General features: G+C 39.2%; 1 protein-coding gene across 7 annotated transcripts in view; it reads left to right on the top strand.

Moving 5' to 3' along the window:
• Positions 1-14,285, top strand: part of MAP3K4 (mitogen-activated protein kinase kinase kinase 4) — a 144,648-nt gene that overhangs the window by 41,912 nt on the left and 88,451 nt on the right. For all 7 annotated transcript variants that reach the window (XR_014710966.1, XR_014710967.1, XM_084624134.1 and 4 more), the window contains exon 3: positions 4,850-6,237. Coding sequence is in view for 5 of the 7 variants with exons in the window: in XM_084624134.1 (XP_084480260.1) it covers positions 4,850-6,237 (1,388 nt within the window). In the remaining 2 variants the exon portion in view is untranslated. The remainder of the gene's footprint in view (positions 1-4,849; positions 6,238-14,285) is intronic.

The following is a 14,285-nucleotide window of genomic DNA, read 5'->3' on the forward strand; positions in this document are numbered from 1 at the left end:
ATTAAGTACACTTGCTGGAATTCCTTATAATGAGTGCCTAAAAAATAATTCAGTAATACTATAGTAGAATTCAGTGATACTACAGTAAAAAAGATGATTTGTAATTAAGAAGCCAGTGTCCACATACTGGACATATAAGAATGTGAATAGACATATAGTGTAGGGTCTCCTTATTTCCCTTTCTCACCCGCCCAAAAAAGGGCAGATGTGGGAGAATGCCGGGGTGTGGGAGCAGAGGCAGAAAAAGAGGAAGGAATGATTTACATACCAAGCAGCAGTTCACAGAATCATAGACTTTAAGGTCAGAAGGGACCATAATGATCGTCTAGTCTGACCTCCTGCACAACGCAGGCCACGGAATCTCACCCACCCACTCCTGTAACAAACCCCTGACCTATGTTTGAGCTACTGAAGTCCTCAAATTACATCCATTCCAAAGATGTCAACATTTTCCAGGGAAGGAAAAAGACAAAGCCAAAGTTTTGTTGATAAAATATCTGGTAACCAAGACAACACAACTTTATTCTATGTAAGGCCTATTTTCCAGCATCTGTCATATAAACTACATCCAAAAATGCTGCTTCATCATTACATATAAATACCAAGTTAAATATTTATTAGCATTAATAGAGAGACATTCTGCTAGAGGCAAGAAAGAAAGAAAAAATTAATTTCTGCTCACTTTTAAAATGAGCTGGAGAGTCTGTGAAATTGAGATACAAAAGAAGGCTATTCCTGGTGGCAGAAGCTCTGGTAAAGAAGGGGTGAGATTGTGCAATAGGACAGAGAATATGTGGGTGATGTAAGGAAAAGGTCGGATGGTCAGAGCAGGTTCTGATAAGTAGATTGGAGTGGATCCATGGAGAGATCTGTACAGTGGAGGGGACATTTTAAATTTAGATCCATATGAATGAGTTTTTTGAAGAGGGGAGTGATGCGGTCATGCTTCTTTGTATGCATGAGAAGGTGGGCGGTAGCATTCTGTGTTTGATAAAGCAGCGTTCGGCAACCTATGGCATGTGTGCCAAAGGTGGCATGTGAGCTGATTTTTTTAATGGCACGCTGCTGCCTGCTGGGTCCCAGCCACTGGCCCCGCTCAGCAGGCTGAGCGGGGCCGGGGCTGGGACCCCGGCAGGCAGCAGCAGGTCATTAAAAATCCTGCCCGCCTCGGCCCGCTCTTCTCCGCACCCACCCTCCTCCCGGGGCGGGAGGGGGCAGGGTGAAGAAGCTTGGTTCTGCTGGCTGCTGCTGCAGGGCAGGCAAGTTCCCTCTCCCCCACCTCTTCCCCCAGCATGCTGGATTCCTGCCCCTCCTCTCCCTCCCTGCCACCGATCAGCTGATGGCCCTTGCAAGGGAGGGGGAGAAGCAGAGCTGCAGCCTGCTTGCTGCTCTGGGGAGGAGGCGGAGACAAGGTGGGGACAGGGCCTTGGGGAAGGGGATTGGAATCAGGGCATATCTCCTCCAGCCCCCTGCCGTGTGCCGCTCTAGGCAGGGGGCTGGGAGCACCCCCATGACCCTGGCCCACACCCCCAGCCCTTGACCCCTGCACCTCCCCCCACACCTCAGCCCTCTGCCCTGACCCCTGCACCCCCCACGACCCCAGCCCTGACTCCAGCACTCTCCCACATACCCAGCCCCCCACACCCCATGCCCTGACTCCTGCACCCTCCTCACACACCCCCAGCCCCCTGCCCTGATTCCTGCACCCACCACACATATCCAGCCCCCCCACACCCCATGCCCTGACTCTTGCACTCCCCACATTCCCACCCCCACCCTGAGCACCAAACAGGAGCTCCTACACCCCTCACACCAAATGGGAGCTGCCCAGATAAGCACTCCACACTCAAACTTCCTGCCCCAACCCTGAGCCCCCTCCCCCCTTCTAGCTCCTGGCCAGACCCTGCAGCCCAACCCCCAGCCTGCTCCTTCACCCCCAGCCCTGTGCTCAGTGCACTCCCACCCTCAGCTCAGTGCAGAGAGAGAGGAAGAGAATGGGCTAGAATCAGGGAGAAGGTAGGTATCCACTCTATGTGGGCAGGGCCGGGATCCCTGAGTGGCAGCGGGCTGAGCCGCTCAGTCCACTGCCAGTCTGAGGTCCTGGCCACCGGCCCCACTCAGCCCACTGCTGGTCTGGGGTTCTGGCTGCCAGCCCCTTGCCAGCCGGGGTCCCGGCCGCAGGCCCCGCTCAGCCTGCTGCGGGCCTAGGTGAACAGAACCCCAGGCTGGCAGCGGGCTGAATGGGCTGGCGGCGTAAGATCAGCATTTTAATTTAATTTTAAATGAAGCTTCTTAAACATTTTGAAAAACTTGTTTACTTTACATACGACAATAGTTTAGTTATATAATATATAGACTTATAGAGAGAGACCTTCTAAAAAATGTTAAAATGTATTACTGGCATGCAAAACCTTAAAGTGAATAAATGAAGACTTGGCACACCACTTCTGGAAGGTTGCCGACCCCTGTGATAGAGTATGGAGCTTTGGGACCTGGGTAGCCTATAAAACAGGGACTGCAATTAATGAAGATGAAAAGAGCAGCAGATTTGGATGGAGAAGATTTCAGCAGACATGGTGGTCACTTGTTCCGCTCTTCTGCCTCTCTATTGATTCAGCTTTGTCTACATGGGGAAATAGTGTAGCATTCGTAACAGGTATAGCTGAACAGAGTACAAACACAGTTTTTGTCCTCTGCACTTACATTTATATCCATGAGCAGCATTGATTCTGCAAAATCAGTTGCTGACATAATGCTATTTTCATATGTACACCAGGCCTCATTCCTCCTCACTCATTCCATTCCCCAAACTTACCACTAGACTTGTCTGACATTTTTCAAACAATGCACTGAAAAATGCAGTTTTGGGTTGACCAAAACTATTTGCAAATTTGTATAGAGTTTGCCAAACCAAACGAAAAAAGTCAAAATGTTTTGGTAAGTCAAAACAGAACATTTCATTCAGAAACATTTTGTTTTGCCTTTCACGCATTTTGACAAAAGCAAACAAAAGGCCCACAGAACAGTCAGAGAAGAAGGTAGTGCTGCTGCGCAAGGCAGCAGGCTCCATATAGCCACTTGTTATGTGGCAGGCTAGAGCACTGTCGTTTTACATCCCAGCTTGCCGTACACTAAATCACCATATAGACATGCCCTTAAAATCCCTTCTTCAAGGACTATTTATTTTATAAAAAGTGGAACAGCTTTGAGAGGAGAGACTGAGAAATTCCTCTGTACCTATGACTAAGGCAGTCTCCTGCAGTGGGGGGAGACCCAAATTCAAATTCCTAACTCCCTATCAGGTAAAGGGGGGAATTGAACCAGGGACTCCCATATTCCAGGTGAGTGCCCTAACTATTGGGCTAAAACTGATAAGGGGAGGGGTACCACCACCACTTTTTCCTCTGGCTGTTTTGTGAAAGGGGAGACCAGTGGCTGGACTTTTATGCAGCAGGCATCAGTCTGTGATGAGTGTCTTCTGGCAGAGGCTGTGCAATCACAGAGTTTGAGGAGAACCTTGATTAGTGGCCACCTCCCTGATTGCTATCAGGGTTATAATGCAGGTACTTTCTGTAAGGACAGGTATGGGAATGTACTCAATATAGGGAATAATCGTGCATTGGCAACGTGGGATGTTTACAGCATTTTGTACTGTTCCTCTGTTCTAGGGAAATAACAGTTTGATTTGTTTCCATCTGTTTGTGGATACAGTTAGTGTTAGCTACTAGATATATATTTTTAAAAGTGCTGAATTGTAATTAGCATTCCATCATTGCTGAAATATTTTCAATAAGATACTACTGAGATGTGAGAATCTAGGTGGTTGGGTACACTGTTCTGACTGTTACCACTTTATTACACTTCTAATGTATTCAGTGTAAAGAAAGGAGAGTTACTTGCATCAGACAAAATGCTTGGTGGTGTAACTTTGACAATTTCACATTTTGATCACTTGCTGATTTCCCCGTTTTGTAAATACTGTATGCAAGAAACTAAAGCAGGCCCCAACCTTTACAGTCAATCTGCGTCCAGGCTGTTAGTCCCTCTGTGCCCTCTGGATTGCTGCTTAGTCACTGACTCCAGCTGCCACATGCAGCAAAAGAGGTAATTATAATTAGAAGTCAATTATTACAATTTTATTTAGTACTGCAAAATGTTCTTACCAGTGGTTGCAGAGTTAAACCTATTGTTAGAAAATCCCACAATACAATGGTGTGCTCTTCATTTTTAAGTGGATTCAGCATTTCTTTATTTCGGGAATTATATGTGTTCTAGGGTTTTCACTTGTGTATATGAATTGTTGGTGTCCAAGTGACTGTGTAATTAAAAGAGCAAATTTTGGAGCTACTGTGTTGTGCCAGTAATTTGTGGATTAAGATTGATGGATATTCAGAGGTAGAAAAATCCTGTTTGGTCATTTTATAGATACCTAATATTTGACCTAGATTTTTTAATTTAGCTTTTCCCAGTTCAGTTTTTTTAAATTCCTATAGATGGAGATTTAGAGTAACGTATCACTATGTATATAACCTTTAAAATCAGTAAGTTGATCAGATACCATGATGATAACTACAGTATAAATTCTATTAGTGGAGGTTATGGCATTCTGTAAATAAACAAGGAAATGCCACCTAAACTTATAAAATCAAAATGCAGATATTACTTTTAATTATGGAACTGTTTTCTTTCTATCTATTTAGCATATGATATAAATAAAACAAAATTTGGATGCTTGGGTGGATAGAAAGTACAAATAAAATAAGACTCATAAAATGTAGTTAAGGAGCAGTGTTCTTTAAAAAGGTCCTCATGTTGCTGTAGTCAAATTCTTTTTCAATTTCTTTTACAGAAAAGATGAGTGCACCAAATCAGCCTCCACAAAAAGATAATGGCAAAACCACTGACAATGTGGAAGAGCACAGCTATAAGCACGGGAAAAAGATTCGAGCCACCCTTAGGACAACAGAACGAGATCTCAAGAAAAATGTGCAGTGCTCATTCATGTTAGACTCAGTTGGTGGGTCCTTGCCAAAAAAATCAATTCCAGATGTTGATCTCAATAAGCCTTACCTCAGCCTTGGCTGTAGCAATGCTAAGCTTCCAGTCTCTGTGCCCATGCCTATAGCCAGAACTGCACGCCAGACTTCTAGGACTGATTGCCCAGCAGACCGCTTAAAATTTTTTGAAACCCTGCGGCTTTTGTTAAAGCTTACCTCAGTCTCAAAGAAAAAGGACCGGGAACAGAGAGGACAGGAAAACACCTCCTCTGTCTGGTTGAATCGATCCAATGAACTGATCTGGCTTGAGCTGCAAGCATGGCATGCAGGCCGGAGCATTAATGACCAAGATTTCTATCTGTATACGGCCCGTCAAGCCATCCCAGATATTATTAATGAAATCCTCACCTTCAAAGTGAAGTATGAAAGCTTCTCCTGTGTAAGAAATGAAGCCAGTTTCAATGGTACTTCAGGAGAAGGACATTGCAAAGCAGCCCATGGAACTAGTGCTGTGGGTTACACAAGTTACTATGAACACCTCCATCGTCAGCGGGTCTCCTTTGAGCAAGTAAAGAGGATAATGGAGCTGCTAGAGTATGTAGAAGCACTTTATCCATCTCTGCAGGCCCTTCAAAAGGACTATGAAAAGTATGCTGCAAAGGACTTCCAAGACAGGGTGCAGGCACTCTGTCTGTGGTTAAACATTACAAAAGACTTAAACCAGAAACTAAGGATTATGGGAACTGTTTTGGGCATCAAGAATCTGTCTGACATTGGCTGGCCAGTGTTTGAAATTCCTTCTCCTCAACCGTCCAAGGAAAATGATCCAGAGGATGAGGAAGATGGTAGGGAAGCAGAAGTAAAAGAATCCTCAGGAACATGCATTGAGGAAAGTGAAGATGAAGAACAAATCTCTGAGGAGAATGTTGAGGAACTCAGACAAGCCATCAAGAACAATTTTACCAATAAGCCAAATTTTGATTTTCAGCTACAGGACCATTTTTCAAGGAAGCTTGACAGGCTTGAATCAGAGGATGACTTGGCCTGTTGGGTTATTCCAGAGTGCAGTGCCGAGGCAGGCTGCAGCAGACACTGTTTGACCTCTATTTACAGGCCATTTGTAGACAAAGCACTGAAGCAAATGGGGTTGAGGAAACTAATTTTAAGACTTCACAAGCTAATGCATGGTTCCTTGCAAAGGGCCCGTATGGCATTGGTAAAGGGTGATCACCAGCTGGAGGTAGGTTCCTTGCTGGCATAAATGGGAATACTGTAGATTCACTCGGCTCCCCACCCCCCCTCAGTATTGTTTCAAATATTACCTACCACAGTTGAATCAAGAGCTTGGAAAGCATCAATTATTTTCACCTGACAAACCAGTTTTCTGACTTACATTTTTCTCCTTCTTAAAATAAAAATAAAATTTCATTCTGGACACACCTGTTTCTTACCTTTGGTATGTAATCTCTGCTAATTAGAAACAGGTGTTTTCTCAGGTATTGCAATTTGATTTATAAAGTGTCTCACTCTCATTTTTTAAAGTGTAGTAATAATTGGTAAATTCCAAGAATCAGTAGCTCATTCTAATTGCCATATTTGTTTGAGATAACTTTATATTAATGAGTTAATCCTTTTAATTTTGAGAGAAAGGAGGTGCGCTACCATTAAAAGCCTACAAGAGCTAACAATGAAATTAAGAAATGTTTCTGTTGACCTCAGCAAAAGTAAGAATGAACCTTCCATGTAGTATAAACTGTGTTTACTATAAGCACCATTATTGTTTGGTAAAGTTCTGATGGTTGGAAGTTAAAGCTAGACAAGTTCAAATTAGAAAGAAAGGCACACATTTTGAACAGTGAGGGTGATTAAACATTGGAACATACTACCAAGGGGCAAATGGTGGCTTCTCCATCTCTTGTCTTTAAATCAGGACTGGATGCCTTTCTGGAAACTGTGCTTTTGCCACACACAAGTTATAGGCCTCAATATGGGATTAAATTCTATGGCCTTTGATATATAGGTGGTCAGAGTAGGTGATCTAATGGTCTCGTCTAACCTTAAAATCTATGAAAGAAAGCAGCTTAAGTCCATTAAATTTTTCCACTGGCTCTTATTTGTTTTCATTTTTTTGTTTCAGGTTATAATACACTAAATAAAGAAAATTATAAGTGATTTAAATGGAAAGTAATGATGGAAGCAATAAACTGAGTGTACTGGTTGAAATGTCATGCAGTAATTAAGATCCAGGATAATTAGCTATGGACTTCTGAAGTTTTTATGGCTAGAATTTGTAGCCCAAACAGGATCTGAATTCAGGTCTCCAGAGGTGAATTAAGCCACAATGCCATTTATGGTTTACCGTCTATTTTTGTAGATGTAGACTTCAGCACACCGCACATGTAAGGACAGTATATGCAAACGCTTCACTTCATCTAATCCTAACTACACAGTAAACTGTTCTTACACAACATACTACAAATTTAGTATAATACTGAGCAATAGTGAAAAAACTTTAAGGCATATTGGTCACTTCAGTGTTAACTGCTTTATCCACAAACTTCACTTAAGAAAATCTGTTAGCTGTTGAAAAGAAATTGCATAATACCAGCTGCTGACTAAACTTAAAATGTTCTATGGTGTATATTTTCTTTCTTGTTAATGATGCTGCGAACCATTGTGACCATGATAGTAGTGTAAGTGTACATGAATGGAAATAATCTTGCAAGAGTCTACGTTTGTATATAACTTTAAGAAGAAAAAGTAGGGTATTTTATTATATTTTAGAAATGGCATCTGATCATGTAATTAAGTTGCTATTCAACGTAGCATAAGTATTTCCTTAGTTGTGATTGATGATATAACCTTAACAATGTTTTGATAGAAACAACAATTTTCCATGGAGAAATCCTTTCTAGTAAACTAGTTATGTACCTTCATGAATTGCTAACTCTCCTGACACTTAATACTGAAATAAGCATAGCTAATTTATAGAATTTGTTTATTACATGTTTGTATTTTGGAACAAAAATAACATTTCCTACCATATGTTCTTCAATAATCATGACATAAACAGTGTTACGCAAGTTTTAGACAATATGTATTTAGCAATACTAGTAGTCAAGGTTTTTTCTTCCATCATGAGGTAGCATTGTTTAGTGGCATGACTAGTCCTGGGACACAGGGATCCTTCTGCTTTCTAATCTCAGCTCTAATATGAATTCCTTCTGTGCTCTTGGACAAGTTGCTGGATCCTCTTGGTTCTGTTTTCCTATTTGTAAAAGGATAACATTTATATACCTCACAAGGGTTTTTTGAGGATTAATAAATTCACGTTTATAAGTAACTTGATGGTGTGAAGAATCATGCTAGTAGTACTACTGTTGATCTTGAGATCATTTTGTTCTCTACAAAAAATATATTAAAACTATTGGCTGAAATTGCAGCCAGCTTCAAACTGGCTTCTACTTATGTTCTCCAAGATTTTGTATGAGAATATGTTTGTGCATTTCTGAAGCATATGCATGTGCAAAATCTTAGTTCATGTACATGCTGATGTGTCTGTGCCATTCGGTATTAGTGAACAAATGTGCATTCACATTTTTATAGGCTAAAAACAAATGGAAACTATGTATGAAAGTTTAGCCCGATAGGTAGAGCATACTTTTAAAAATGAATAGGAATGAAAAATAATTCCAAGGTTTGAAGGAATGTCTTTGCATATTTTTTTCCTGTTTATTCAAATACAGCTGCATGCCTTTCTAGAGCAATGGTTCTCAGACCACAGACTGGGAACCACCAATAGTTGGCAGAACCCTTGCTGGTCCCTGTGATTAAACATTCTGAGAATCAAGCAGAGGAGTACTTCTAAGACCCACTGATCATTAATCTTTTTGTAGAATAGTTGAGAACACCTTTATGGCCTCGTAGCACTCAGTGGTGCTCATTTTCACTAAGCTGTTCCATCATTTTTGGACTATTGAAACAACATTTGTAAACTTCCTGTGCTAGCCCCCAAAATAATGGGATATTATCAAATTGGAAATCACATTTCTCTGAAATGCTTTACCTACAGTAGTAATAGATTACAGCTAACGAAGAGAATACAGCAAATATATTTTTCAGTTTGCCTACTTTTTGCATTTTGACAGTACTCTGAATATAGTCGTTTTCACTGTTTCCCTTTGTAAGTCAGTCCCATTGTCCTTTCTGAAAAAACTTTTGTAGATTTCAAAAGGGAATAACAATATAATTTTTATAATTAAAAAAAATTACTTAAATTCAGGGATTGCTATTAAAAGGGTTAACTTTTAGAGTCTATTAGAAACTGCAGTTTTAAAAAGTCCCTTTCAAAGAAAAATTCCAGTTAACATTAAGGTATAATTTCCTTTTTTGTAAGTGTACGTATGCAACTCTGAGGTTCTGTTTATTGTAAATATCTTATCAGTTTTGCAGGGTTGTTTTTTATTACTGCAGACCATATACATTAAGTAATTCCACTTTTCCCTTCCCCAAAACAACCTATAACGGAAACATTATGTAATTATATATTTTGTTGCGAATTTTGTTTTTTCTTATACTTTATTTAATCCTTGTATGTGTATCATGTTAGTGTACAAATGTACTTGTGTTGAGAATCAAACCATAATAGGTACAATTTTTAAAAATGCGTGAATGCCGTAGGTGCCGAAGTCCCAATGGGGACTTAAGTGCTTTTGAAAATAGGACTTAGGCTCCTAAATTACTGTAACTTAAGCACTTTTTGAAAATTTTACCCAGTGTTAGCAGACTTTGTTTTCTCCAGGTTTTATATTCAGCCTCCTTTGTCCTAAACTTTGGAACACATTTTCAAATGCTGATTAGGGCTGTGATTGTGGCGGGTTTTATTTCACTTCCATTTTTGTGTTTTTCGTTTTATTAGTTTCCTGTAAAAGTATTAAAATTGTGACATTTCACTGATATTTTTTGTACTGAAAACACAAAAGTAAAATTTAGACTAATGCACAATTTTATATATTGGATGTGTGATATTGGCTCTTCAGTCTGAGGACTTGTCTACACAGTGGAAAAATCATGGTGTAGCTGGTGTGCACAATCTCCTCTGTACTAACTCTCTACATGGACACTTATTGTGCATTAGAAGTGCCTTTGTGCAAATTAGCTTAATACACTTTTGAATGCGTGTTAAACTAATGAGCACAAAGGCATTCCTAGTGTGCCGTCAGACTGTCCACAGGGGGAGTTAGTGCAGAGTAGCTAGTGTGCTTTAAATTCACACCCAAATTTATTCCACAATAATTTCCCCTTGTAGACTAGCTGTTAGAGACAATGACAACACTGCTAATCTACAAGAACACTTGTTGTAACAAAACTATCCTACCTGTAGTACTTTGTTTTCAGATAAGACTTGCAGAAGTAGTTCTGTTACATATGTGTATGTTATGTATAACTTTAAAGTCTTGCAGTGATTATGCAAATGTCCTTACATTGTTTTCTTTTCCTTCTGGAAATATTACCTATTATATAGTTGTATCTGTTACAGTTTACTTTTGTGGGTTGGTGAGTCTTATTGTAAATCAGGGTGGCATTCTTGCTATAATAATTGAAATCATTGGTGTTTCATTGTAAACCTTTGTGTTACTTTTCGTTAAAGAATTTTTATATATTGCCTGTGTGCTTGAGTATACACATGTACGTTTTACAAAATATAAAGAAAATTTTAATGCAGTGGCTCTTTAAAAATGAGCTTTGATTTAAAAAAAAAAAAGTTTCCTGAACTCTCCTATTTTGAAAATGAATTGTTTATGTAATTTAAACATTAATATCTAAAAACTCAGGAAATTTAATTGGTTTGAATAAAAATGTTTATATGCAGTATGAAACTGAGGTTAGATATTCATCACACTTATGACCCAGTACTACAATGAGCTCCATGCAGATGAAAGGCTTCATCTGTATTAAAGTCATGTAGGACCTGGGCCTTAAAGATTATGGCCAACATTTTCAAATGTCTGTTTCAAAATTAGAGACCTGGGGTAAAATTTTGAAAAGTGCTTTGGCCTATGTCTACATGGCAATTGAACAGTGGTATCTGGCCCGTGTCAGTTGACTTAGGCTTGTGGGGCTCAAACTGCAGGCTCTAAAAACTTCAGTGTCGACATCTGGGCTTGGGGGAGCCTGGGCCCTGGTACCCTTCTCCATTGTGAGCTCCCAGAGCACGGGCTCCAGCCTGAGCCTAGACCTCAACACTGCTGTTTTTAGAGCCCTGCAGCGTGAGCCCAGTGAGCTTGAGTCAGCTGACCCAGGCCAGATGCCAGGATTTAATTGCAGTGCAGTCATACCCCTAGTGACTAAGTCCCATTTTCAATAAGAGTTAGGTGCCTTACACCCAGATTTTTAAAAGTATTTAGTTACCTAACTTGTGTGGATATGGAACTAAGGCTTGTAAGCAGTTTAGGCACTTTTGTAAATTTTACTAAGAAGGCCATATTTTGGCACTTAAATGGTGCGATATTTCAGAGTTGCTGGAAAAATGTCTGCAGAGAACAATTTGTGGCTAGTCAGAACTTCTGAAAATCAGGCATCTTAAGTGGCTTAATAGGAGTTTAGGTGTCTAATAATAGATGCCCTGTATTTGAAAGTCTTGCTGTATTATCTCTAGTATTAGAAAATACCATTTTTAGTTATTTTGTATTTTAATCCTGTATTCCTAAAAATAATTCCCCAGTATTATGAAAAGTCACGTTGTTTGAAAGAGTCTTTTAAAAATTTACTGAACAAACACTAAAATCCATATTCTCATTAGCTATATTCTAGGTTGAGAATTTAAATTTCATTAGGTTATTTTTGCTACTAGTGTAGTTCTTAAAACATTGTTGGCAAAAGTGTGTTTGGAAAAAAATGTATTTATATTAAAACAAAGACTTGAACCTTCAGATGTTTGCACATGGGCAGTAAAATTCATCCTTACTAATTTTCGTATGGCTTATTGCTAATGAAAAAGTCCTCTTTAAAAAGCCTTGACTGCTATTGTTATGGTTCCATTAAAGCCCCAGAAAATAGATTAATTTAAAAAAATTGAACGGGGTAAAAGGAAGGTGTAGTGAGATTTCTTTTGAAAAGATTAATTACTGCAGTAGCAGACCATCGAGTCGCAGGGATACACAGGAGTAGTGTTGAAATAAATCATTGATTTTTTTTTTTTTACATTACATTTTATACATGTATAAGCAGAAATGTTAGGCACTTTGTATCACAGATACTTGCTTATTGATTCATCTTGGTCTCTTGATTTTTGTCTGAGCAGAGACTGGGAGTTCTGTGGAGACAGTGGGTGAAATCTTTATCTCATTGAAGTCAGTGGCAAAAATCCCTAACTTCAGTGGGACCAGGATTTTATCCAGTGCATTCCACCTTTTGGGTGGAGGAGAAGGGGTTCATGCCTTTTAAAGCTGCTGGTTCACTTGAGAAACAGTTGATTAGCTGTAAAGGTGATTTCCCTGGTCGTCCTAGAGAGGAAATGAGGGTGATGACTGGGACATAAACCTTGAAGGGGGCAGGAATTGAAGTTTCAATTTGGAATGGATAGATTGTTGGAACACAGAAATCCCTTCTATTCATATTGTTTTTCACGGGTTGGTGGAAACTCTGTGTAAGGAATCACCATACTACCTATTATATGCACAGGAATTAGTTTTACTAATTATAAGATGTGTATAATGCAAAGAAGCCCATATCAGCCCTTTTTTGTGTTTAAGGTGACTAGTCTGGTCAACTTCAAGGAACTTTCTATCAAACAGTAGGCTAGTGCTTTTTAAAGTCCCTTTAGAATCTACGCCTGCCAACTAGTTTTGTGCCATTGCTAAAAAGCAATGAACACAGTATGTTGCTGGAAAAGTACATTGCCTAACTTTGTCAGGCAGAATAATTCTGTGTGACTGTTCTGGGGAAACAGAACTTGCCTGATGCAGTAGGAACAAAATGTCAAAAATGTGAATGTGGGTGTAAAGGAATAAACAAGTTTTCTATTAGCTGGTGAGCCTAAAAATAGTTAGCATATTTAAAGTTTTTAATTTTCATAACTGTACTTGATCATTTGATCTACTTTATATTCTTAATCTATTTACCTTTCACATTAATCCATGTTGTATGCATCTGACACTGAAGAAAAACGAGAGAACTACATATGAAAGATGCTAGTCACATCTCTTAATGCATCAATGGAAGGTGTTCAAATATTACAGTAATGGGTGCAATATAAGAACTGGATTAGAGTTTAAAGAGCTTAAGGACAAATTTTGTCCTTGGATAATGCACAACTCCCATGAACATTAGTGAGCACTGCATGCATATTAAAGGACAGATTTCTAAATTGCTATCACTCACTAAGCTTGCATGTGCAACTGTGCCTGAAACACACATTACATTTGGGTACACGTATAGTTTAGATAACATCATTGAGAATATCTCTGAATGCAATCAGCTTAAGATGTTAAATATAAATTTAACTTCCTTAATTTGAAAACATACTAGCTATACTTACCATTTTGTATTACTTGTTTTAACCACAATGCTGCTTTAAGAAACATAACCAAGTTTGACAAACCCTTGCAGGAGGACACTTTCAAGATTTGTTTTTTCTTTTGGTTTTGGGGGGTTTTTTTTGGTTCGCTGTGTGATGACTCCTATTTGTTGCTTTGTGCACTTTCCCCACTGTGCTATTTCTAATAGAACAGTTGGAGGAAATACGGTAATGCTACCATTCAGATGCAACACACAGCTTGACAAAGCCCAGTATCACCTTGCTTTTCCAGAATTACTCCATTAGTATAAAACACTTGAACGTTTTTTGAAAAAGCTTAAATCTTGAAATTACCTTTAAGTATCCTAGGATGATCTGAATAGATGTTCCAGTGTTGTTTTAGGTTTAACACTATTCCAGGCTCTCATGTGCAATCCAGTTTTCTTTCTATACAGAGAATATTCTGCTTCATTGGATAGTTTAATCATATTCTGATCTTGGAAATAAATTAAGATTGGATTGTTCACTCTCAAGTGTCCACACCTGTTGTTAAATTATTTGTCCTCAGTCTGGCAGCTTTATGAGAAAACTGGATTTTAGCTTTTTTAAAAAAGACTTAATTTGAAATCATAGTGTTGCAGACTTTCCAGGATATTAGATCATAGTGGATTAATAGCCTGGCTCTTAAAAGCAATTTCTTTTTTCATGCATGCAGTTTCCTTAAACTTTAGATTATTTAAAATCCTTGTTACAATATTTGTTTTATTTAT

This window comes from Lepidochelys olivacea, assembly GCF_965140295.1.
Source record: "Lepidochelys olivacea isolate rLepOli2 genome assembly, chromosome: 3".
Lineage (NCBI taxonomy): Eukaryota > Metazoa > Chordata > Testudines > Cheloniidae > Lepidochelys > Lepidochelys olivacea.